The sequence below is a fragment of the Hemitrygon akajei genome, chromosome 31 (assembly GCF_048418815.1).
Source record: "Hemitrygon akajei chromosome 31, sHemAka1.3, whole genome shotgun sequence".
Lineage (NCBI taxonomy): Eukaryota > Metazoa > Chordata > Chondrichthyes > Myliobatiformes > Dasyatidae > Hemitrygon > Hemitrygon akajei.
In genome coordinates this window covers 28,320,871-28,348,715 of record NC_133154.1, presented here as the reverse complement: position 1 = coordinate 28,348,715, position 27,845 = coordinate 28,320,871, and the positions used below count along the sequence as shown (strand labels likewise).

At 44.4% G+C, this 27,845-nt stretch overlaps 1 protein-coding gene across 1 annotated transcript in view; it reads left to right on the top strand.

Moving 5' to 3' along the window:
• Positions 1-24,704, top strand: part of LOC140719201 (uncharacterized) — a 39,733-nt gene extending 15,029 nt beyond the window's left edge. Inside the window, exons 2-7 of the mRNA XM_073033640.1 lie at positions 8,839-8,923; positions 11,140-11,373; positions 11,874-12,001; positions 18,829-19,041; positions 20,307-20,409; positions 22,638-24,704. Of these exons, the coding sequence (XP_072889741.1) occupies positions 8,839-8,923; positions 11,140-11,373; positions 11,874-12,001; positions 18,829-19,041; positions 20,307-20,409; positions 22,638-22,966 (1,092 nt within the window). The 3' untranslated portion in view covers positions 22,967-24,704. The remainder of the gene's footprint in view (positions 1-8,838; positions 8,924-11,139; positions 11,374-11,873; positions 12,002-18,828; positions 19,042-20,306; positions 20,410-22,637) is intronic.
• Positions 24,705-27,845: the final 3,141 nt, after the last annotated feature.

Below are 27,845 nucleotides of genomic sequence, written 5' to 3'. Positions count from 1 at the left end.
GAACTTCAACTTTCTTTACCTTTAGAGAAATGGGAAAAATTTCAATTAGTTTTCTTCTATTTGTGCTAGACATACGTTGATTCAATTTAAAGTAGTACATAGGGCTCATATATCTAAAGATATATTAGCTCGTTTTTACTCACATATAAATCTGATTTGTGATAGATGTCACTCTGAGGTAGCCTCTCTGACTCATGTTTTGGTCCTGTCCTCTTTTGGAAAAATTTTGGAAGATATTTTTGATACATTCTCTACAGTTTTGCACATTGATTTACAGCCTCATCCTATTACTGCAATTTTTGGCTTACCAATGATTGATCTGCCCTCTGCAGCTTGGTGGATGATTGCATTTGCTACTTTAATGGCTAGAAAATCTATTTTATTGAATAGGAAAGAGATAAATCCTCCTACTACATCTCAATGATTTTCTCAAACCATATCCTGTTTAAATTTAGAAAAAAATTAGAAGTGGTACCTTTGATTCCTCGGTTAAATTTGAAGAAACTTGGAGGCCTTTTATTCAATACTTTCACAGAATGTAATTTGAACCTTTTCCGATTCCTTTATATTATTCATTAAATTGGGTAGAGGAGCGGAGTTGACAACACAAACGATTTTTTTTTTTGATGTAATAGAATAGCCCAGCTTGCATTTTTTAGTGTAGGTTTAGTTGTGTTTAGTTTAGTTTATTTTGTTTTTGATTTTTCAATTTGTTTTTTTTTCATCTTTTTTTTTCTTCTTTTATCTTGTTTATATCAAGGGTTTGGGAGGTCGATTATATGGTGTTACCTAGAGTTTTTACTCATGTGTTAATTGCTAACAATGTAATCTCACTCCATTTGTACTATTATGACCGTTAGGTATCTGTTTTTGAAAAATTCAATAAAAAGATTGAAAAAGAAAGAGTTTGAGTGTGTTGTAAAAAGGCAAATGCAATGTTGGCATTTACTTGAAAGGGAATAGGACATGGAACTTAGAAAAAATAGAGGGCTATGGGTAACCCTAGGTAATTTCGAAGGCAAGGATATGTTTCACAAAGCTTTGTGGGCCAAAGGGCCTGCATTGTGCTGTAAGTTATCTATGTTTCTCATAGAAAAGCAAGGAGATAATGCTGATTCTTTATAAGATACTAGTCAGGATGGACTTGGAGTACTGTTAATAGCTTTGGGCCCCATATCTCAGAAAGGATGTGTTATCATTGAGAGAGTCCAGAGGAGGTTCACAAGGATGATTCTGGGAATGAAAGGTTAACGCTGAGGAGTGTATGGCAGCTTTGGGCCTATAATTACTGGAATTTAGAAGAATGCAGAGGGATCTCATTGAAGCCTACCAAATGTTGAAAGGACTAGATAGGGCAGATATGGAGAAGATGTTTTCTATGGTGGGGGTATCCAGAACTGGAAGGCATGCCTCAAAATTGAAAGGCAACATTTTAGAAAAGAGGTAAAGAGGAATGCTTTTAGCCAGAGAGTAGTGAATCTCTGGAATGTTCTGCCACAGACTGTGGTGAAGGCCAAGTCTGTGGGTGTCTTTGAGGCAGAAGTTGATCATTTCCTGATTTGTCAGGGCATCAAATGATATGACAAGAAGGCAGGTGTACAGGGTTGTGTGGGATCTGGGATCAGCCGTGATCTATTGGTGGAACAGACTTGATGGGCTGAAGGGCATAATTCTGCTCCTTATGGTAACGCAAAATTGCACACCCAGTGTTCCCAGAGTAAAACACATATACAGCCACTTTCCTCAAAGATGCTGTGTGATATCTTGTTATGAACAATTGTATGTATTCCATGGTCTTGATTGTTCCACAACCATTTATTGGATAGTGGCTTTAAGTCTGAGAAGGTATATGTAGTTGCATAACAAAAAGAGTACAGAAGCTAATGTATTATGTTCAAAGCAAAGAAGCATATATTTCCAATGTCCTCAAAACACTAAGTGGTAATATGTTTTAATAAGTTTTAGTTTATGTATCACATGCTGTAGAGTGTTCTGGAATCAGTTATTTGAATGTTCATCTTAAATCTTTGCAGTTCTATGCAGTTGTAAACTAAATGACTGTATGGTACCAGACCAAAGCATACATTTCCACAAATGCTATGTGATAATGTGTTGTAAATAACTTTCTTTTGTGTATTCTATGGTTGGAATTACTATACGATATATTTGATAGTGACACTTATGCGGGAGGTGTTTTATCCAGTCATTTATAGAATCTAAAGTAGTGTTTCCAGAAGTGAAATGCACAAATTTCCAATTTCCTCATAAACACTAGGAGGTAAATTGATTTAAACAGTTTTACTTTCTGTATCAGGAGCCCGATGGTTGTAGGGTAATACATTTTCCTCAACCTAATGATCTGGGACCTAACGCATCTTTGCCTCCTGCCCAATGGTATTAGTTAGGCTGGATGGGAGGGATCTTTGAAGATGGATGCTGCGGTCATGTGTAAATTTGTCTGCAGTGGTCAGGGCTGTATCCAACACTTCCCCTAGATTTTTTCCATTCCTGGGAGTTGCTGTTTCCATACCATGTGGTGATGCAATGAATTAGAATATTCAACTCTGTGCATCTATTGAGGTTTGTTAAAATTTTTAGTGGCATGCCAAAGCTAAACAAATTTCTTTCTGCTTAAGCACTGGTCGCAGGACAGATCCTCTGATATGTTAACAGCTGTAATGGGCTGGGTTGACCAGACACGAAAAATTTAAGTGTCCAGGAGCTTTGGTATTAAGCATATAAACACAACAAGGTAACTTCGACCTAATTTATAACAAGAGAACATGTGCGGATGCTGGAAATCCAAGCAACACCCACAAAATGCTGGAGGAACTCAGCAATCCAGGCAGCATCGATGGAAAAGAGAAAGCATCCAATGTTTCAGGCCGAGACCCTTCATCAGGACAGGAGAAAAAAATATGAGAAGTCAGAATGAAAAGGTCGGAGGAAGGGAGGAAGAAGTACAAGGTGATCAGTGAAACCGGGAGAGGGGGTGGGCTGAAGTAAAGAGGTAAGAAGTTGATTGGTGAAAGAGATAAAGGGCTGGAATAGTGGGAAATCTGATGGGAGATGAATAGAAGGCCATGGAAGAAAGGGAAGGGGTGCACCAAAGGGAGGTGGTGGACAGATAGGGAGATAATGTGAGAGAGGGAAATGGGAATGGGGAAGGGGGGCATTACCAGCAGTTCAAGAAATTGAAGTTCATTCCATCAGATTGGAGGCTACCCAGACAGAATATAAGACTTTGCTCCTCCAACTTGAGTGTGGCCTCATCGTGGCAGTAGACCAATGGGAACAGGAAATGGAAGTTAAATGGTAATACAAAAATACAACTGCAGATGCTGTGGATCCCACCCACTTCAACTCTGCCTCTCATTCCCTTCTAGCTATGTCCATACATGCACTCTTCTACTGCCATGATGAGGCCAAACTCAGGTTGGAGGAGCAACACCTCATCTACTGTCTGGGTAGCCTCCAGCCTGGTGGTATGAACATTGAATTCTCCAATTTCCGGTAATTCCCTCACCCTCCCCTTCCCCTATCCCAGGTCCCTCTCTGCCCCTCTCCCCTTTCAACTTTCTGCTTCTTTATCTCTACAGTTCTTTCATGCTTATCCCTTCCCTCTCCCCCCTTTATCTTTCCTCTGATTGGTTTTCCACCTGGCGCCTCTAGGCCCTAGCCCCTCCCCTATCTCTATTACTGGGCTTCGGCCCTCTCTTCACCCCCATTCCTGATGAAGGGTCTCGGCCCGAAACATTGGCTACTCTTTTCTCACGGAATTTAAATGGTGACCACCGGGAGATACAGCTTTTTCTGGTAATCATTGGATCGGAAGATCACCTGTCTACAGACTACAGGATCTGCAGTTTCCAATGTCCACAGCCACGGATGTCCTCAGACCACAATCCCTGCTGCTGACCAACAGATTGATCAATCCTGAGCAGACTCAGAACCAAGACTTCAATGCCATCAATGCAGGTTCCAACAACCCTGGACACCTTCAAAGTTCTGATTGCACAATCTCCATCGACGACTCCAGCCTAGACCATCTCAAAACCATCTCACAGAACCTTATGTCATCAGTAAAGGACTCACCTTTGTCCTCCTGCACCCATACCTCAGTGAGTTTCGCGCCTGCCATGACACTGAGCTCTTCTTCCGCCGCCTCTGTATCCATACCTACTTCTCTGGCAAGGAATCTACAGCTCGCATTGCGGACCTTTCTCCCATCACCAACCCTTTTCCTCTTCCTGGACACCCTGCTCTGGTCTTCTGCCTGCTTTGGATCTTTTCATTGCTAACTGCTGATGAAACATCAACACTCACATGTCATGATTTGTTTTTGCAGCAGCAGCAGTGCAGGGCAGTACATAAAATCACTACAGTACTGTGCAAAAGTCCTGGGCTCCTGAGCTTTATACTCATAAGCTCCTGAGCCTTATATGTGCCTAAGACTCTACACAGTAATGTATATTCCAACCCATCACCCCTAATTCGCGATTAGATTCCAGCCTGAAGGGCTCGTTTTCTGTGCTGTACCACTCTACAACCAGCCGTTTTGGATACTTGCTCAGCTCAGGGCCAGAGCTGTCCCACTGGGAAACACTGGATCGACACTGGAATTGAGATCTGGGATAGAGCTGCCATGAATAGGGGGATCTGCTTGAGATTGCATGTGAACTATACCTACTCCCATTTCCTTGTTCTCATGTGCCCATTGATTTGTTTTCTGTCCAATAACCAATTCTCAGTCCATGTCACAGCATTAGCCCCATCTGTCCTATGTGGTCTAATCTTGCTGACCAACTTCCTGTATGGGACCTTATCAAAAACCAACTGAAAATCCAAATGCATCACATACACTGACTTGTTTGTACCTCTTTGACTAGTTCAATATTCAATACACCTCAACCAAGGCCTGCGACTAGTGGAGTGCGGCAGGAATCGATATTGAGTCAGTTGTTGTTTGACATCTATAGCAATGATCTGGATGATAATGTGAATGACAACAAGATTGGGGGCATAGTGGACATTGTGGAAGATGATCAAAGCTTGCAGCAGAATCTGGACCAGCTGGAAAAATGGGTTGAAAAACGGCAGATGGAATTCGTATGTACAAGTGTGAGGCGTTGCACTTTGGGAGGACAAACAAGGTAGGACTTAGACAGTGAATGTTAGCGAACTGAGGAGCGTGGTAGAACAGAGAATTTGGGAATACAGGTCCATAATTGCTTGAAAGTGGCATCACAGGAAGATAGGGTCATAAAGATAGAGTTTTTGGCAGATTGGCCTTCATAAACCATAGTACTGAGTACAAGAATTGAGATGTTATGTTCAAGTTGTATAAGATGTTGGTGAGGCCAAACTCGGAGTATTATGTGCACCTCTGGCCGCCTACCTACAGAAAAGATATCAATGAGATTAAAAGAGTAGAGAGAAAATCGATAAGGATATTGCTGGGAATTGAGGACCTGTTATAGGGAAAAGTTAAATAGGTTGGATCTCCTGCCCTGGAGCACAGGAGAATGAGCCATGGTTTGGTAGAGGGATACAAAATGATGGGGGACATAAATAAGGTAAACGCAAGCAGGCTTTTTCGACTGAGGTTGAGTAAGACTGGTGGTCATAAGGTGGTAATTGTGTGGAATGAACTGCTAGTGAACACTAACTCCAGGAATTGCCCGGAAGACTTGAGCCCTCATGGCCAAGAGGTTTGAAGTCAGGGAGGAGCCCTGTGGGCAACTCAGTTCCTTGCTGATTTCGCTGACTGAAGCATCGTGGGAGACTAAAACAGCGAGACAGCAGGCGGTGTGTTTGCTAACCACCAGCTGCAAAGGGAGGAAGAACCCTGTCTTCGATCTATCCCTCTCACTCTAGATGAAGAGAGAGAGCCTGTCGTCGACGTGAAAGACTGTAACATCGAAACAGTGAGTTGCTGGTTACCGCTCTCGTTGTTGCAGGAGCGACCTCTCTCTCCCTCGCTGGAGAGTGAGATTCTGTCTGAGATACCGAAGTGCTGGTTGGTGATCTTTTTTTTTGATGGACTCTGGATCAAGGACACTTTGGATGCTTCTGCTGCTGCTCACATAGTGGGGTCTTGGGGGTTTGTCAGTGATTCTGCTGGCGTGGGTGGGGACTTAGGGAATTTTGATGCATTTTCTACTGATTGTGCAAATTCAGGGGGGAGGGTTAGCTTCAGGGTTATTCTATGGGGTTTCTTTGTTTCATAGATGTCTGTGAAGAGGATGAATTTCAGGTTGTCCACTGTATTCTGATATCAAATATACTTTGAGATTTTGAATTTTATTTGCATTAACAAGCAGGTGTAGAGGTGTACCTAATAAAGTGGCAAAAGATCAAGACCCATCTTCATACCATCAATGCCAGTCAAAGATTTTTGAAATTAAATAAAGTTTCCACTTGTTTTTCTGTATTTGAGTCTATACAGTCTTGGAAATGAAGTCAATTCTCATATGCATTTATCAAACTGCTGTAGACAGTTTGATAAACCTTCAGTGCAGTCCACCTCTGGTGAGAACATATGAAAGGGCACTAAAACTTCCACTGTAACCCCATTAGTCCCCTTATGCTGTAACTCTCTCATGGCCTTGTTCTTCTTCCTATCATTATAACCACCCAGACCTACCCTTCTCTGTGAAATTACCACCAGCCCTTATACTTCCCCTTCGCAACATTATGCTCAGGCACTAAAACTCCTTCACTTTTTTTTTACCTCCCCCAGCCCTGTCACACCTCCCTGTCTCATGCACATAGTGTGTTAAAATAACTATCAACTTTGGATTTGAAAATCTCTAAGCTATTACTCACTGTGTAAAGAAATGTCTCCTGATAGTTGGTCTAAAATCTGCCTTTAGTCAGTCTCCATCTACGGCCCTGTAATCTTGATGATGGATTAATTTTGAAGTTGCAACTGGCATCCACCTTACTTATACCCTTAATAAATATGAACACCTGTCATGTCTCCTCTCATTCTGTGTCTACTGAGGCTGAAAAGATTTAATTCTTTCACTTTTTCTTCATAGTTCATACCTATCAGACCTGGATAAGTGTGAAGGGTTGCATTTTGGGAAGTCAAACCAGAGTATGACTTTCACAGTGAACTGTGAAAGCATGCAAGCAGCCGGCCGAATTCAAAATGGGGACCACTCGCCTTGAAGTTTGGTGCAGATGCCACTACACTACTGGCTGGCTATTAGTCAGTAGTGAGGTCACTTAATATAGAAGGTGGGAGGTTATGTTGGCATTGTACAAGATACTAGTGAGACATTGTGGAGTATTGTGTTTAGTTTTGGTCGTTCCCTTCTCCTGAAAGTCACCCAGTCACCCAGTAACCTGTCTCTTGACTTTTAGGGGTGACTGTCTCCCTGAAACTGCCTCTGCCTCCCAAATGATCCGAAGTTCATCCATCTCCAGCTCCCTAACTCAGTTTGACAAGAGCTGCAGCTGGATGCACCTTTTGCAGGTGTAGTCATCAGAGAAAATTGTGCTGTCCTTCCTTGTACTTTGTACAATTGTACTTCCTTGGCAAAGACTCTCCAGCTCACATCAGTTACCCTTTCTCCAATCTCCAACCCTTTTCCTCTTCCTAGACACCCCCGCTCTGGTCTACTTTGGATCTTTTCATAGCTAACTGCCGACGAGGGAAATGGGAATGGGGAAGGGGTCATTAGACCGGCAATTCAAGAAATTGATGTTCATTCCATCAGATTGGAGGCTACCCAGACGGAATTTAATACATTACTCCTCCAACTTGAGTGTGGCCTCATCGCAGCAGTAGACTGACATGACAGAATGGGAATGGAAAGTGGAATTGAAATAGGTGACTACCGGGAGATCCCGCTTTTTCTGATGCTCGGTGGATCAAAAGATCGTCTGTCTACAGACCACAGGACCTGCAGTTTCGAATGCCCGCAGCCACAGGTGTCCTCAGACCGCGATCCCTGTTGCTGACCAACAGTTCAAACAGTCCTGAGCAGACTCAGAGCCAGGACTCCAATGCCGTCAATGCAGGTCCAACATTCCCGGACACCTTCGAAGTGTTGACTGCACAACCTCTAACCACGACTTCAGCCTGGACCATCTCTAAAACCACCTACAGAGCAGGTCTTTGCACCCTGCTGCTGGAATCCCATTCACACCTTCCCCCACCACTCTGCAGTGCAGTGTCTCTCAGGTCCCACTGTCATCTCTTGGGTCCTCAAGAATCTATCTTCCTCTCACCGGACTGTCCCTGAACACACCATCCCTCCCCTGTCCTCAATGACTACCAGCCCTCTTCCCCTTTCTGATACCAGCTCTCATCCGCGCCACGTCTTCATCATCTCCCTGACCTTCCCCTCTCTGAGGCCGAATCTTATGTCATCAGTAAAGGCCTCACTTTTGCCCTCCTGCACCCATACCTCAGTGAGTTTTGTGTCCACCATGATACTGAGCTCTTCTTGCACAGTCTCCATCTCCATACCTAGTTCATTGGCAAGGACTCTGCAGCTCGCATCGATGACCCTTTCTCCCACCTCCAACCCCTTTTCCTCTTCCTGGACACCCCGCTCTGGTCTTCTGCCTGCTTTGGATCTTTTCATTGCGAACTGCCGAAGAGACATCAACAATCACATGTCATGATTTGTTTTTGCAGCAGCAGCAGTGCAGGACAACACATAAAATCAATATGGTACTGTGCAAAAGTCTTAGGCTCTCGAGCTTGATAATATATGTGCCTGAGACTCTACAGAGTAATGTGTACTCAATCCCATCACGCTTAACTTGTGATTAAATTCCAGCCTGAAGGGCTCATTTTCAGCGCTTTGAATACTTGTTCAGCTCAGGGCCAGAGCTGCCCCCACTGGGAAACTCTGGATCAACACTGAAATTGAGATTTCGGGCAGCCATAAGTGGTGGGATCGGCGTGAGAGGACATGAGACCTACATCTGAGCCCATTTCCTTGTTCTCATTTGTCCATTGATTTGTTTTCTGTCCAATAACCAATTCTCAGTCCATGTCACATCATTAGCCCCATCTGTCCTATGTGGTCTAACCTTGCTGACCAACTTCCTGTATGGGACCTTATCAAAATCCAACTGAAAATCCAAATGCATCACATACACTGACTTGTTTTTACCTCTTTGACTTTAATGCTCATTAGGAGACCCAACACTTCCTCCTCCTTAACCACTAAATGCCCTAACATATTTATGCACTCAGCTCTGATCTCCTGGTCCTCTCTGTGCTTTTCCTTGGTAAATACTGAAGCAAAGTACTCATTGAGTACCTCACTCACATTCTCCGCATCCAAGCATGATATTGGTTCCCCTCCAGTTCAGGTGCAACCCACTCCTCTTGTACAGGTCACTCCTTCCCCAGAAAATGTTCTAATGATCCAAGAACTTGAAACCCTACCCCCTGCACCATCTCCTCAGTCGCTCATTTATCCCTGGTATCACCCCATTCCTACCTGCTCTAGCCATGGCACCGCTGGTAATCTGGAGATTAGTACCTTGGAGATCCTTCTCTTCAGCCTCTTTCTTAACTATATATACTTACTAAGTAGGATCTCTTTCCATTTTCTGCCTCTGTCAATGATGTGAATATGCACCACAAGCTCTGGCTGTTCAGCCTCCCCCAGAGAATATCCTGCTGCCATTCCAATACATCCTGGACCCTAGCAGCCTAGGGTACACACAATCCTGGTGTCTCTTTTGCGGCCACAGAATCTCCTCTCTGACCCCTAACTAATGAGCCCCCGATCTCTCCCACACTGCCTGACTTTAATGTTGGCTGTTTACTCTTTTCTATAGATGCTGTTTGGCCTGCTGGGTTCCTCCAGCATTTTATGTGTGTTGCTTTGATGACTAGCATCTGCAGATTTTTTTCTTGCCTGTAAAGCCAAAGCCTTCCCACTCTATCTCTGGCACACTCCAATATTAGCCACTCTGCGTGACCCCATCTTCATTTATTTGCATCTGAGTTTAGGCCTCTGACGCCAACACTTACCATGTCTGTGAGGCCGAGAAAGATTGGCCTCACCCAAATCTGCTCCTTCTATACTGTCTCTCCCAAATTCCATACGCCTCTGACAGTAACACTCACTGCACCTGAGCCAGTGACAAAGTAAAGTTGAGAATCACTAGGTCTATAAAGGATGTTGGCTGTCAGTTTCTCTCCACATATGGAGACAAGGAGAGCAAAAGAGTGAAGGGAGGTGTCAGAGATGGACCAAGTTAAATTAAGTGTATGGTGGAAGTTAGAGGCAATATTGATAAAATTGCTGAGCTCAGCGTGGGTGCACGAAGCAGCACCAACACAGTCATTCGTACTCTGCTGAGGTCACGATGTCTCAATCATGCTGTAACACGAGACCTATGGATGGTGGTTAACCCAAGTGCAGAGTAAGGTCCAGAATGAATTCAGACTCAAAATAAACAAGATGATACAAACAAAATCCAAAGACAAAAATCAGAAACAGTAGTACTGGAAATGAAACTTCCATGATTGAGCACTGAGTGCTCAGCGTGAGGCCTTTAAGTACAAACTTTTCATGAAGGAATGTGGCAGGCAATACTTGGCAGTCTGAGTCTCTGAGGGACAGTGGCAGTTAATCATACTCTGGGGAATTGGAGTGCTGGATCCTGGATGCCTGCTGCTGTTCAGTCAGGACCATGGCAATATCACAGCAGATTCCCTGGCTGGGGTTTTATATTGTACAACAACAGACTCCCAGGAGTGAGCTACAGCCTGAGACGTAATCCAGGGGTTTGGAGTTTTCTATTTAGAAAATAAGCAGATCATTGGGAGTGCTTTAAAGGCATGGATTTGGAGAGATTATATGTTGAATAACAGATTCCTAGGTGTGTGTTATAGGCCATAATCTATTCTAGGTGTTCAGAGGGAGTATATATAAAATAACAGATCTCAGTAGTGATGTAGAGGCTGGGTTACAATCCATGGTATTTGGGATTGGTATGTACTGTAGGTAACAGATTCCAGTGTATAAAATAATGTTTGGGATCTACTCCAGGGGCTCAGGATTGAGATGCAGCTGTTTTGATGATGTGCTCTGTATTTTGTCAATTCCGTTTACTCTGATTCAATCAGCGTGTGATTCCCTTGCTCTGATTTTGTAGACAGTTCGGGAAAGGACTGTCTGATGTCGGTAAACAGGGACCCTGATGCCAACAAACAGAAGATGGAGAACCCCTTGCAGCTAGTTTTTAACAAGGACGGGAAGCTGCAACTTAACCCAGAGGCTCTGAGGGTCCTCCAGTCCTTTGAGGTTCCAATGGTTGTTGTGACTGTGGTTGGTGCTGCTCATACAGGGAAGTCCTACCTCATGAACTGTCTCGCAGGAGACAAGAACGGTAAGGGCAGTGGTTGTAAACTTCCACCTCTAACCTTTCACCTCTGTTTATTATCTGTCTTGCAGAAGTTTTCCTGAGACCTGGGACACACAGAGCACACTTGCATTGTCAAGCTGTCAGTAGTGGGAGATGTACTGGAGACATCCATTTATCTTGGTGTTCCCATCACTGTTTTGGACAATAGATCTAGAGACATCTGGGGAATTTATACTGCATTCTTGCTACATATTTCGGATGCAGAGAGCACACTGGTCTTGTTAATGGCGACCAGAGTTACTTGCCATAAAACTGACTCTGCGCCAACCATCAATTGTTCTTTTTCACGAATCCTATAACAATCCAATTTTATTCTTCACATGTTCCCAACAATTCTACCTAACCCTCACTAACTAGGGATTGGGTACTAAGAAACTGCATGTCATTGGGCTATAGAAGATCATAGATCCACTTATGTTCTTGCAAAGTTTACCTCTCTATATCTCTGTCTCTCCCCTCTGCAGGATTCTCAGTGGATTCAACCGTCCAGGCTCACACCAAAGGAATCTGGATGTGGTGTCAATCCCACCCTCAAAGACCCAATGAGGTCCTCCTGTTGTTGGACACCGAGGGTCTGCGAGATCCTGAGAAGGTCAGTCCATCCCTCACAACTATTCTTCTCCTCAGAACAGTAGTTTCATTACCAAATGGGTAACCCACAGACAGGGGAATGATCCACAGACCAGAGTTCAAATCTCACCACAGGCAGTTTGGATGGTTAAATGCTTAATGTAAAACTGAATTAATTTGTTGATTAACTAACATTGTCAGCACAGGTTCACGCTGAGCATCAGGGAGCAATTCTGCCATATTTTCCTTTGGAACTATATGTGATACAAGTCTATTACCCACACCGTTTCCTGTCCCACCCACTCCAATTCCCATCCCCATCCTCCCAAATGAAAAGGATGATAAGGTGCCATGAGAATGTGCTCTCTCTCAGCACCGTGGTGGTGAGCAATTGTCGAGACTCAGTCTGTAAGGCTTCCCTTGGCCATACACCTGCCACTGGTGGCATTGACAGGAAGGATGCTGTGGAGTGAAGCCTCACCCACCAACCTCTGTAAACACTGAGCAAGAAATGTCCAGAAATGGGATGCTTATTTATTCGACTCATCTCTGAGCAAAAGCTCTCACTATCTGCTCTGTTCTACCTGCAGGGAGACAGCCACAATGATAATTCCATCTATACACTGGCCATCCTTCTGAGCAGCGTCCTCATTTACAATGGTAAAAATCAAATTGACCAGCAATCTCTGCAAGACCTACAGTATCCTTTCAGGGTGGTATCTGTACAGTGTCTTTCAGTTCCCCTCTCTCAGGACTATCTGCACATGACCAATGTCTCTCAGTTCCTCTCTCAGGAATGTCTGCACAGTGACTGATGTCTCTCAGACCTACTCTCTTAGGGAGATAATGTAGTCTGATCAGTTTATTTCAGTCCCTGTCTCTCTCAGTGGGGTATCTGTGCATGGACTGATGTTTCTCTGTCCCTTTCTTTTGGCATATATCTGTACTCTGTTGTCTCTCAATCACAGAGCCATTGAGTTTTACAGTACGGAAAGTATCCTGTCCGCCATGCTTGCCCATACTGACTAAAATGTATTCTCAAGCTGATCCAGCTTTCCAGCACGTTCCCATATCCCTCTGAGTTCTTGTCATCTTCATATCTGTCGACATACTTCGTAAATGTGTCTCATGTACGCGCCTCACCCACTTCGTCTGCTGGCTGGTTCAATATAATCACCACCCTCTGTCAATAAAAAAATGACATCACAGGTTCCTATTAATAATTTCACTCTAACCATAATACTATATCCAGTAGTTTTCATTTCCCCAACCTTGCAAACAAAGACCACTGACCGTATCAATGCCCTTCATGAGTTTGTTATTACAGCTGTGATATCATTCTTCAATCTTCTATGCTCCAAAGAATAAAGGTCACTCCGTTCCCTGACTCCTGGCAACCTCCTTCAAATGTTTCTTTTACTCTCTTTCTGGTTTAATCACATCCTTGCTATAACTGCATAGTCAGAACTGTACACAGTACTCCAAGTGTAACCACACCAACAGTCCGTACAATCAAAGTGTAACCACCCACTTCAAACTTAGCACACTAACTGATGAACGCCAGCATGCTAAAATCTTTCTGCACACCCCTATCCTCTCTACATGTAAGTCCCTTTAAGGGAATCCTGCACCTCTACTCTGAGCTCCTTCTGTTGTGCAAAGGTAACCGGAGCCCCTGCAAACAATGTAAAAGTCCTTCACTGAATAGTCCTTCCGAAACGTAACTCTACTGTTACGTACCCCGTAACGGGTCAAAAGAACCAGCAGAAATGGAACACACCTGGAGTCTGGTATTGCTGTTGCCTAAAGCTATTTTATTAGTAACTACGCAATGCAGTAATATAAAAATTAGATAAATCAAACATGTTAGCAGAACTTATGCAAGTATAAGTGTAAATATAAAAGCCAAGCTTCTTCAAGCTTAGGAGATAATGGATACAGTCTTACGATGGTGAGTAAATGAAGTCAGTTCAGTTCGTGTTATTGAGTTGAGAGGTGTTGTGGCTGTCCGAGTAAGCCGATGCCGTCGATCCTCCGTTGTCCTCCGAAATCCTTTAAAGTCACCGAATGTGACCACAAAAAGGAGACCGTTTCCTGTGGTAAAGTTATCCACCCAGGCGAGGGTTGGACACACTTTCCACCAGTCACCCCTTTTCACACTGCCAGAGCCATTGATCGATTCTCCTGATCGATCCTTCAAAACCCACCTTTCTGTGGGCACACAAAACTCATCCGGTGTCCAAATCTGTGTGTGTCTGTCAGACAACCGGCTGACCTTGTGTTTATCCAAGCATGCTGAACGCCAGCTGTCCATCAATTAACACCGCCCTCCGTCACCATGACGACTCACGAGCAACTCATAGCTCTCTCTGTCTCTGCAGAAACTCACAAGCAGGCAGCGTCCTTGTATATTCAAAACAAGCTGCAAAGAAACCATAACATCGATAGTCCTCTCTCTCTCTCTCTCTCTCTCTCTCTCTCTCTCTCTCTCTCTCTCTCTCTCTCTCTCTCTCTCTCTCTCTCTCTCTCTCTCTCTCTCTCTATCTCTCTCTCTCTCTCTCTCTCTCTTCCTCTCTCTCTTTCTCTTTCTCTTTCTCTCACACACTCTCACACTCTCTCACTCGCTCTCTTCTCTCTCTCTCTCTCACACACACACTCACTCTCTCTCTCTCACACACACACACACACACACACACACACAGAGTGTTTCTGAAAATCTCCGTTTTCGGGGGACGATAACACCATTTTAGGGTGGACGGATGGTAAAAACGAAGAAAAAAAGCTTCAGTTACGGATTTATCCGGTCTAGTGTGGACGTAGCCTGAGACCCCACTGCACTTGCTGGTACTCCTCTTCAGTGTCCTCTGTGACAGGGAAATAATGCTTGAGAACTGTGCCCATCTCCAGCACTTCCACAAATACATTTCCAACTTGCTCTTTCAGGGGCCCTATTCACTCCCATGTTACTGTTCTTTCATTAATATATTTGTAAAATCACTCAGAATTCTCCTTAATTTTCATAACTAAAGTCACCTCATTCTCCCTTTTGCCCTCTAAATCTCCATCTTGAGTTTACTCCGGCATCCTCTATATATATATTCAATGGTTCACTTGATCCCAACTACTTGTATCTGGATCAAGACACCTCCTGTTTTCTTCAGCAAAGTTACAATATTCCTAGATATCCAGGGCTCCCAATTACCAGCAGCTTTGCCTTTTACTCATCAAGACCCTCTCTCTCAGGGAGATAACTCCACAATGACTGCAGTCTCTTTGTCACCCTCTTTCTGAGTGGGAGATCTGTACACTGATCACTATTTCAGTCCACCTTGCCAAGAGGGAGATCTGTACACTGCCCAGTGTGTCTGTCTGTCTTTCTCAGTGAGATATCTCCATAATGACAAGCATATCATATATATATTTCTTTCTTTCCCTCCCCCTCCCTCTCTCCCCCTCTCCCACTCACACACACACACACACACACACACATCTGTACACTGACTAGTGTCTCTGTCTCGGGGCAGATCTGAACAGTGAATGACATTCCTCACTATCTTCCTGCCAACCCTTCATTCCTTTTCCTTGATATTGCTTCCAGTTTTGTGACTGAACAGTCTAAGCTGATCCAGATGAAGTCCCAGCCCGATGACTGTGACAGTTGGGACTTTGTCCGTTTTTTCCCTGAATTTGTTTGGTTGATTCGTGATTTCACTCTGGAGCTAGAGATCGATGGAAAACCTATCACTCTAAATGAGTACCTGGAGCGCAATCTACAACTGAAGGACAGTGAGTATGTGGCTGTACCAGTCTCTGAGGAGATAGGGCAAACTTGGAAAGGGGCCAGAGAAGGAAAGGAGCAGGGTTGAAGTCAATGTCTGAGGGGTAGGAGAGGAAGGGGCAATCTTTACCTTTGAGAATCTGTGCACAAACACTCTAGGGTCTCCCGGCCCCTTCACATCTCTCATTTCCCCACTTACTCTGCATTCCTGCCCTGTTCACATTCACATTACCTCACAATTCCCTGCATTAACTTAACACCAATGTACATTGTCCTCTGGTTTGATGATATAAATGCACCACTCCCACCCAGCTGACACCTCCTTCCCATCAGAGTTTCATTTCATTGGCAGGGTGTCACTCTCCCACACACACCCACCTCTCAATCAATATAACCCTCAACTACCCTTTCAATGTCACATCATCCCCCTCCATGACAAGTCATCCATCACCCAACTACAATGCACTTGATGCCCCTCTCACACATCCTGTCCCTCACTATCACACCTTGCAAACTGCCTCCCCTCTGTTTCCTTCTTGTCCTTCCCCTATTCCTCTCCACAGCCCTGTGGATAACAGTCACCACGTTTGGAACAGACTCAGTAAGGGTGATTCCTGCCTGATTCCTGGTTCTATTTTACAGGTGAGATCAATGAGCAGGACAAGAAATATAATGAACTCCGCAGGTGTATCCGTGATAATTTTCCCTCACGTTGCTGCTTTGCATTTCCCATTCCCGCACACCGGAAGAAACTCAAGCAGCTCCAGGAACTGGAGGACAAGGATCTGGATGAGGATTTTGTTACGGAGCGGCAGAACCTCATCGATTACATTCACACCCACAAGAAAGTCAAGAGAGTTGTTGGGGGTCAGCTGGTCATGGGCAGGAGTGAGTAACTGGGCAAAACCTCACCACCTCTCTTCAGTATAACACACTAACCTGGCATGAGAAAATCTGCTGATGCTGGACATCCAAAGCAACACACACAAAATGCTGGAGAAGCTCAGCAGGCCAGGGAACGCCTATGGAAAAGAGTAAACAGTTGATGTTTCATGCCAAGCCCCTTCATCGGGACTGGAAAGGGAGGGGAGAAATCAGAATAAGAAGATGGGGGAGGGTGCAAGAAGAAAAAAATACAAGTTGGTAGGTGATAGGTGAAACTGGGAGAGGGGCAAGGGTAAAGAAAGGAGCTGGGAAGTCGATTGGTGAAAGGGTTGAAGGCAGGAGAAGGGGGAATCTGATAGGAGAGAACTGAAGACCATGGAAGAAGGGGAAGGGATTGGAGCACCGGAAGCAGGTGATGGAAAGGTGAAAAGAGGTGTGAGAGGGAAGAAAGAATGGGGAATGGTGAAGGAAATGAGCGGGGGGGGGGAATTACTAGAGTTTAAGAAATCAATGCTCATGCAATCATGTTGAGCACCTTCACTCTATCCGCTACAAAACATGGGATTTCCTTGTGGCCACCCATTTCAATCCTACTTCCCATTCCATTTCAACATGTCTGTCCATGGCCTCTTTTGCCCCAAGGGGGCCAGGCTGTATTCTGTCTGGGTAGTCTCCAACCTGATGGTATGAAGATAGATTTCTCAAATGTCTTACCTGCCCATCACTTCCCTCTGTTGCTCCTTCTCTTTCTTTTATTCCATGATCTTCAGTCATCTCCTATCACATCCCCCTACTCCAGCTCTTTATCACTTTCACTAATCGACTTCCCAATTCACCCCTCTCCTCCTATCCTGGTTTCACCTATCACCTGACAATTTGGATTTCTTTCTCTCCCACCTTCCTATCCTGATTTATCATATTCCTTTCCAGCCCTGGTGAAAGCTCTTGGCCTGAAACGCTCACCTGGAATAGGAACATACTATCAGAGTATATGGGAATATGGACAGTGGGACTGAATGGGAAGGGATATGGATGCCATTAGAAGTGTGGACAAGGGAAGTGAATGGGAAGGTGTTGGGATCCCATTGGGAATGAGTGGGATGGTGTGGGATACCAGCATATGTGTAGAGGGTAGGAGTGAATATAAAGAGATGGAATTCACTATGAGTGAACGGGGAGGTGTGGGATCCCTTTGAGAATATAAATTGTAGGATTGAATGGGAAAGGGGTAGGGTCCCATTGGAAATATAGTCTGGGGGACTGAATGAGAAGGGTTCGGGTCCCTTTGTGAGCATGGACTGTGGGATTGAATAGGAAAGGGGTGGAGTCTTATTGGGAGTATGCATGATGGGAGAGAATTGGGGGGAATGGGATCCCATTGGAAGTGAATGAGAGTGGGTTGGGTACATTGTGATATGGAGAGCGGGAATTGAGAGTGTGATCAGATCCCCAGGCACTGACCTCCAGAAATTACCCACACAGGATTTGTTGAATTGACCAAAATGTACGTGGGCATGATAGCAGATGGAGTCCTACCGTGTGTGGAGAGCTGTGTTGCCAAGTTAATGGAGGTGGAAAATCAAGCAGCAGTAGATGAAGCCCTGAAATTCTTTGATGATGAAATGAAAAAATTCTCAGAATCTGATGATGTTACTATGAGCAAACTCACAGAGTATTACCATATGAAGAGCAAAGAGGCATTCAATATCTTCCACAAAAGATGTATGAACAACAGTGACAAACACATCGAACAGCTGGAGGTGAGCTTCTAATCTTCAGTGATTTCCAACTGTCTCAACTGTACAACAGTCCCTGGATCCAACCCTTAAGAGTGAGAGACAAGGAGCATAGATACTGTATCATCCTGAACATAAAGGACTGACAGGCACCGGATAGTTTAGTTCACTCCCTGAGTGAGAGTGGCGGAGAGACACTGGTTTGTATACAGATCACTCCCGATCAGTGTATAGATCTCTCCCTGAGAGAGAGTGAGTCAGAAATATTATTAGTGTACAGATCTCTGACTGAGAGACAGTGGTCAGTGTACAGATCTCTCCCTGAGAGAGAGCAACTCAGAGATATAGTTGGTATGCAGATATACCACTGAGAGAGAGGGACTGTGAGACACTGGTCAGTGTACAATACTTTGTTTCCTAGTTTACTGTACATCTTTCCTTCATTCCCAGGAGACAATGAGTTCTAATTACAAGTCTCTCGAGGCCAAGATCAAGGAGAAGTCACGAGAGGAATTTGAGGCACATCTAAAAAAAGTAATGTCATCAATAAAACAAAACCTGACATCTGAACATTACCTGAGACCTGGTGGCTTCCAGAAGCTGAAGAAGGATCTTGATAAGGCCATCAAGGAGTATAAAGAAAAGACTAAGAATGAGATAGAGGTGTGTTCAATATTTTACAGCAAGACATTTACTTTTCAATTCTAATAGCTTTTCCTTCCCCTGCCGTACATGGATTCAGAAAACTCCCCCCTCTGGCTTCCATTAACCCAACAAAATTGAATTTGATTTCTGCTCTCCGTATCATCTGGAATGGGATTAATTGGGTAGATTGGGTCTATAATCGAGGAATGAGTGTTATAGGTTGTGGCAGGATTTTCAGTGGGTGGGGTCAGTGCCTGTGGGGCTGTGGGAAGGAATTTCATGGGTAGTGAGAGATTGTGATGGGGAGATGTTCGTGGGATGCGAGAAGGGATTCAGTGGTTGGAGAGTCAGTAATGGGGCTGTGGGAATTATCTTTTAATCCTAGTTTTCAAGAGCCTTCCAATCTCTCCCTTAAAAATCCTAACTCTCTGCTTCCACTGTGCTTCAATGGAAAGTTCAAAAAGCTAATCATGCATTGAGAGAAAAATGCTTTTCTCATATCTCCATTGATCCAGCTACCTGTTCATCCAACTCAGCTTTGTGACTCACGACCTTCTCTCCTACACTATCCATACAGTCCGTGACTCCTAATTCTGGGCTTTCCCACAGAAGTGTCTAGACCGAGCCAGTCCTACCTTCTTGAGAAAGATAATCTGTCCTTCCAGGTATCAGTCTAAAACCCATCTCTAAACTGTGTCCAGTGTATTAATGTTAAAGTAGACCTATACAGTCCATATCCCAGATATAATATCACCAAAACTTGATATAACTGAAGTATTTCCTTCCTACTTTTGTTACACATCCATCTCTTCCACTTAATTGAACACAAACATTTTGCAAATCTTGCACTGGGACGCCCAGATCCCTCTACATCTCAGAACCTCACAAACTCTCCCATTTGGATAATATACTACTATTTATCTTTCTGCCATAATGGATATTTTGTATTATCCCACATTGTGCTCAATTTGCCTGATACTTGTCCATTCATACAACCTAGCTCTCTACTCTTTGTCACCAGTGTGTGTCATTTTTACTATTTAGCCTTTTGTCATTGAAAAAAAGAAAGAACTCTGCCTTCATTCAAAGCCATGATATAAATTGTGCGTCGTTTCCAGTTGTGGTTTTACTAGTTTCCTGTAGATTGGTAAGAGGAGCTCCTTAATTTTGTAACAGTCCCCAGCACTAGTTATTTGATGGGGAGAGCCTGTCACTGGTCTCCTGTGGACTGCTGTGATGAGAGAGAGTTGGACATGAATGATTGTATCTTCTCTTCTCTGCAGGGGTGTGCTGTCCTCACCCACTTCCTGGAAAAAGAAAAACCTCATCTAGACCAGGTACAGAAAATGGACAGCCGGCTGACGGAGGAACAAAAGCGTGTCTCTGGTGAGAAAATATACAAAATGCTGAAGACATTTTGGTCAGTGTTTATTCGTAGATTTAAAATTAACTCTTCGAGTCTGAAAACTAAAAATGTGAAACACTCCTGCTGGGTACTTCAGCTCAGAGTTCATCAGAAGGTCCAAAGTCATAGTGAGATCAGGGAGGGGTGTGCCGATGTTCTTGGACATGTTCACATAAAGAAGTTGGTGTTGGGTCTCTCGAAGAACATCAACAGAAATCCAGAGTGGGGTGCCCAAGAGTAGAAGGTAGATTTGAGGCTGGAGTAGGGGTAATCAGTGAGGAGTGTGTACTCCTTGTTGAAGAGATATAGGTGCAGAGAAAACAGAAGGGCTTGGCATATGATATCAGTGGAACTCGAGCAGAATGCCTACAGTTATACAAATGGAAAGTGCAATAGTTTGATCCAAAACCTGGTGTATTATGCCGAAACAAGGGAGAATACCATGGAATAGGAGAGGAGTTTGATAGTGTAGATTAGAAACACAGGCTACATGGTGGGAAGATGACTGCAGGAGTGGGACCCCAGCATTTACCCTGATCTCGGTTGTGGATGATGGAAATGGAAAAAAGCCGTGGGACACCAAACCCTCTCATGGGGCAGAGTAAGGGTGCTCTAGTGGTTGGGGGACTGTCTGGTGTTGCTGCTGGGGCAGTGAATGGGGTAACAAGGAGGATGTAGACCATAAAGGTTGTGTTTTCTGTTCAGACTCCAGAGTAAGCCAAGAGATGCCCATTTCTGAACGAGGAATATCTTACCTGGACTTGCTTACTAGGGTTCAGAGACTGTGCGAAGGGTTGCGGTGAGGAGAGCTGCTCCTCTCTACCTTAGAATGTGGCTCTGTATGGACTTTCAAAGCCAAGAACAATGAGGCCATCCTTCAGTCTGATGTTGAGAGTGTCCCTCCCCTGTGGTCACCAACAAGCCCAGATTCCCCTTAGTTCTCTGAGGATTCCTCCACCACTGATCCTGGGGTTAGAATTGTGTCGGAGATGGAACAAGCTGGTGGGTTTGGGACACCCACCGCAGAGAGAGGAATGCACGTGTCAGCTATGAGTGGCTTCTGCCTGGAGGGGGACAGGTACTTATGGTAGTTGGGGAGCTGGGGTCCACACCCCATCTTCCCACAGGCATAACAGTGATAGGGTTCCTCTTATCCATACTTATCACCCCAGGAGTCTCCGCATCCAATACATCATCCTCTGCAACTTCCACCATCTCCAAAGGGATCCTGCCAATAAACATATCTCCACCACCCTCTTCCTCCAATTTCTGTAGGGATTGCTCGCTCCACAATTCCTTTATCCATTCATCTCTCCACCAGCCCCCCCCCAACCCAATTCCCAAATATCATCCTCCAGGCACTTAATCCTGGAAGCACTCTAAGTACTACACCTGCCCATACACCTTCCCCATCTCCTTTCAGGGCTGTCCTTCCAGGTGAGGCAATACTTCACCTGCAAATCTGCTGGGGTCTCTATTGTGTCTGGTGCTCCTTATGCGGCCTCTAGATTGGTGAGACCCATTGTAAATTGGGGGACTTCTTTGTTTAGCACCTCCGCACTATCCGCCACAAGTAGGAATTCCCAATGGCCAAACATTTTAATTACAATTACAATTCCTGTTATGACATATCGGTCCATAGCCTCCTCTTGTGCCAAGAAGTGGTGATGCTCAGAGTAGAAGAACAACACCTTATATTCCATCTGGGAAGACTCCAACCTGATGACATGAATATCGATTTGGTAAACACATTTTTCCCACTCCCTCCTCTTTTCTCCACTCTGACAATTTACTTCTTCTCACCTGCCTATTACTAACCCCTGGGTTCCACCTCCTTCCCCTTCTCCGATAGTCCGCTCTCTTCGCCAATCAGATTGTTTCCTCTCCTGCTCTTGACCTTCTTTAACCACCTGCATTCACTTATCACCTTCCAACTAGTATCTTTCCCCTTTCCCCACCTTTTTATTCTGGAATCTTACACCTTACTCCTCAGTCCTGAAATACGGACTCAGGTGAAACGTTGACTGTCTATTCATTTCCATAGATGCAGCCTGACTGGCTGAGTTCCTCCAGCATTTTCTGTGTGTTTTCTTAGGCTGAACAGTGAGTAAAGCTCCCTCTCAATGTCTTGTCACACACACCTCGAGAAATTACCCCTTCACCACTCTCTGCATGGACTAACCAATTCATCCTTTGCCCCTTTTGTCAGCTTTGGAAGAGGAGCTCTCAAGAGTGAAACATGAGAGGGAGAAGATGGAGGAGAGGAGGAAGGCATTTGAGGAATGCAGGGATAAGGAGATCATGGAGCAGATCAAGAAGAGGTTTGACGATGGTAAAATGTGCAGCGTGGAGGAGCTGAAGGAAGCCATGGAGCATATGGGGAGTGAGATGAAGAAATACAAAGTTGAAGGCAGAAACGAGGATGCAGAAAGGGCTCGACAGAGGTACGAGTACCTGAAGAAGAAATATGAAGAAGCAACAGAATGGAGTTTCATGAAATTCATAAGGAGACTGCGGAGATTATTTCAGAGCAGGTAACTGTGGTAGGTGCTGTGGCAAAATTGTATCCATAGCAGGAAAGCAGTCAAAAAATGCATACATTTAGAAATGTGACCACAACACCAATCCTCTGACATCCCAGCAGCTTCCAACCATTCCCCTCCACAGTCTGATCAATGAACTGGACCCCAAATATTGTCCACCACACACATTCCACATCCAATCCCTAGCCGGATATCAGAGGCACATGCTGAAACATTTGAAGTGGGGCCAGATTCCAGCTGGTGAATCTCAAAACCCCAGGGATGTGACTGAGCCAGTGTAATTATGTCCCACTCACTAAATCCCCTCACACAGCCGACGGACACTCTCACCCATGACTCACTCTCCTCACTGACTTAATCCCCTACCACAGTCCATGCACACTCACCCCCCCTCACTAAATCCCCTCCCACACCCCACAGACACTCTCTCCCATCACTGACTCCTCCCCCCATCAAATCTCCTCCCACAGCTCATGCACAATATCACCAATTACCAACTCCCCACCCCCCACCGAATCACTTTGCACATTCCATGTACGCTCTCTGTCATCACCAACTCTTCCCCCCCAACTCATTGAATCCTCTCACAGCCTGTCTCCCTCATCACCAACTCCCCTACCTACTGTATCCCCTCACACAGCCCACAGACTCTTCTCAATTAGCAACACTCCCCACACACTGAATCCCCTCCTGCAGCCCACAGATACTCCCCCATCACCAGCATTTCCGCACCTACTGAATACTCTCCTGTAGCCCACGGCCACTCTTCCCCCCCCCCCCATAGAATTCCCTCCCAGAACCTATCTACATTCTCCCACACCAGCTATTTCCTCCACCCCAACCACTGAATACCTTCCCACAGCCCATGGACATAAAGCTCGCTCATATCCATTTCTTATCCATGTGTTTTCAATCCTCTGATATGCCTGTCCACACTGTACCACAATTACCTGAACTATCAATTATAAGGAGCTGTGTTTATCATTCATCAAACTCTCCCTGGCACAGAATGTCAGCTCCCACATCGTCCTTAACTGCTGGTTCAGTGTTCTGGGTCAGCGGTCAGCTCTATTCAATACTGACCCTGTGTTGATAATGTGGCCTTCCTCCACTCTGCTCTGTGTTCTGTGGATCCCTGTCTCACCAGCAGAGTTTCCTCCCAGAGCCTGATGGGGAACTTGTCATCTCCCTCTGGCTGCTACATTCTTACCACCAGCAACGAACAACTGGAAGCTGAAATGCGAGAATGGATGAACATTCAGCAGAGATACGTGATACTGCAGGTGCTGGAATCTGGAACAAGAGGGAAGATGGAGGAATTTTTAGTGGGTTGAGTAGCATCTGTTCGTGGGGATGGGGGAGAAGGGATTATTGGTGCTGGGTCAAGATCATGTATTAGAACTGATGGAGGTGTCCTCAGCACAGAGTGTCAACCCAAAATGTAGACAATTCCTTTCCTACCACAGATGCTGTTTGACCCACTGAGTTCCTCCAGCAGGTTATTGCTGTATATAAGTTGAGTGAATAGTTTTAGCTGATAGATTTGTTAAGTAACGTAGATGCTACATTTAACCACAACATAAATGCATCAATAAATCAGTAATCTTTCCAATTAGCCAAATCAATGTAACTGCAATAATAAGTATCAGGATATATATGTGTGGATGAACGTAGATATTGGATCCTCATCCCACCACATGGAAGTGTGGATTTAAATACTAGCAGTTTGTATATACTGGTAAATCTATGAAACTTTAATAAAGGTTTGCTACGAAGCAAAAAGTTGCTCTCTATTACATTTAGGACATTCCGGGAGTAGAAGAATATGATGGCCATATCTTTGTAGGCAAGATAAGAGATTATTGTTTCAAGGCTTCAACTCTGAGATTCTTATTCTCCAGATAACCATGAAACAAACCGAAATGCGTGACCATATACTTCCCAGCACTATATTCCATCTGCCAATACAAACCCCATTTCCAGAAAAGTTGGGATATTTTCCAAAATGCAACAAAAATAAAAATCTGTGATGTGTTAATTCACGTGAACCTTTATTTAACTGACAAAAGTACAAAGAAAAGATTTTCAATAGTTTTACTGACCAACTTAATTGTATTTTGTAAATATACACAAATTTAGAATTTGATGGCTGCAATGCACTCAACAAAAGTTGGGACAGAGTTAAAATAAGATTGAGAAGTGCACAAAATATTCAAGTAACACCGGTTTGGAAGACTCCACATTAAGCAGGCTAATTGGTAGCAGGTGAGGTACCATGACTGGGTATAAAAGTAGCGTCCATCAAAGGCTCAGTCTTTGCTAGCAAGGATGGGTCGTGGCTCACCCCTTTGTGCCAAAATTAGTGAGAGAATTGTTAGTCAGATCAAACGGAACATTTCCCAACGCAAGGTTGCAGAAAATTTAGGTCTTTCATCATCTACAGTACATAATATTGCGAAAAGATTCAGAGAATTCAGAGGCATCTCAATGCGTAAAGGGCAAGGTCGGAAACCACTGTTGAATGCGCGTGATCTTCGAGCCCTCAGGCGGCACTGCCTAAGAAACCGTCATGCTACTGTGACAATTATAGCCACCTGGGCTCGGAAGTACTTCAGAAAACCATTGTCACTTAACGCAGTCCATCGCTGGATCCAGAAATGCAACTTGTAACTGTATTACGCAAGGAGGAAGCCATACATCAACTCTATGCAGAAACACTGGCGAGTTCTCTGGGCCCGAGCTCATCTCAGATGGTCCGAAAGACTGTGGTACCATGTGCTGCGGTCAGATGAGTCCACATTTCAGCTAGTTTTCGAAAAAACGGGCGTCGAGTTCTCCGTGCCAAAGATGAAAATGACCATCCCGATTGTTATCAGCGAAAGGTGCAAAAGCCAGCAAATGTGATGGTATGGGGGTGCATCTGTGCCCACAGCATGGGTGAGTTGCATGAATGTGAAGGTACCATTGACTCTGAGGCGTATATTAGGATTTTAGAGAGACATATGTTGCCATCAAGGCGACGTCTCTTCCCGGGATGTCCATGCTTATTTCAGCAGGACAATGCCAGACCACATTCTGCACGGGCTACAACAGCATGGCTTTGTAGACACAGAGAGCATGTGCTTGACTGGCCTGCTGCCAGTCCAGATCTATCTCCTATTGAAAATGTATGGCGCATCATGAAGAGGAGAATCAGACAACGGAGACCACGGACTGTTGAGCAGCTGAAAGTCTTCTATCAAGCAAGAATGGACAAAATTTCCAATTGCAAATCTACTACAATTAGTATCCTCAGTTCCAAAACGATTAAAAAGTGCTATTAAAAGGAAAGGTGATGTAACACAATGGTAAACATGCCTCTGTCCCAACTTTTGTTGAGTGTTTTGCAGCCATCAAATTTTAAATTTGTGTATATTTACAAAATACAATTAAGTTGGTCAGTAAAACTATTGAAAATCTTTTCTTTGTAATTTTGTCAGTTAAATAAAGGTTCACGTGAATTAACATATCACAGATTTTTGTTTTTATTGCATTTTGGAAAATATCCCAACTTTTCTGGAAATGGGGTTTGTACTTTGCCCATTTCTCTCATCTAAGTCTTTCTGCAAACTCCCTTCCTTCCTCATTTCAACCAGCCCTCCACTTATCTTTGTATTTTCTGCAAACTTAGCCACAAAACCAGCAATTCCGTCATCCAAATCATTGACATATAACTTGAAAAGAAGCAGTCCCAACCTCAACCTGTGCAGATCACCATTAGTCATCGGATCATTACAATTATCTCCACAATCTCTTCAGCTACCTCTTTCAGAACACTGAGCTGTCATCCATCTGGTCCAGGTGACTGATGCACCTACAGACCTTTCAGCTTCTCAAGCAATATCTCCTAATTAATAGCAACTACACACATTTCTGCCACCGACACTCTCCAATTTCTAGCACAGTGAAGACAGACACAAAGCATTTGGTAAATCTGTCCATCATTTCTTTGATCCCATTACTACGTCCTCAGTGTCGTTTTCCAGTGGTCCGATATCCACTCTCTGCTCTCTTTTACTCTTTATACAGTATATGTGAAAAAAATTGATATCCCCTTTTATATTATTGGCTAGCTTACCTTCATATTATTGTCCTGTATTGTCCCGGTACCGAAGAAACCACAACAAAAGGAGTTGAATGACTTCAGACCAGTTGCCTTGACATCGCACGTGATGAAGACCATGGAGCGGCTGATAATACAGAATCTGAGGCCACAAACTAGGCACGCCCAGGATCCTCTTCAGTTTGTGTATAAGGAGAAGGTGGGAGTGGAGGATGCTATCACGTATTTGCTGCACAAATCACTCTCTCACCTAGAGGGGGTCAGTTGTGTTGTGAGGATTACATTCCTTGACTTCTCTAGTGCCTTTAACACCATCCAGCCCAAGATCTTAAGGCACAAACTAACGGAGATGGGAGTAGACTCTCACATGGTGGATTGGATAGTGGACTACTTGACAGATAGACCTCAGTATGTGCGGTTGGGAGACTGTAGGTCTGACACGGTGGTCAGCAGCACAGGGGCGCCGCAGGGAACCGTACTCTCTCCAGTCCTGTTCACCCTGTACACATCAGACTTCCAATATAACTCAGAGTCCTGCCATGTGCAGAAGTTCGCTGATGACACTGCCATAGTGGGGTGTGTCAGGAATGGACAGGAGGAGGAGTATAGGAAACTGATACAGGACTTTGTGATATGGTGCAACTCAAACTACCTGCGTCTCAATATCACCAAGACCAAGGAGATGGTGGTGGACTTTAGGAGATCTAGGCCTCATATGGAGCCAGTGATCATTAATGGAGAATGTGTGGAGCAGGTTAAGACCTACAAGTAT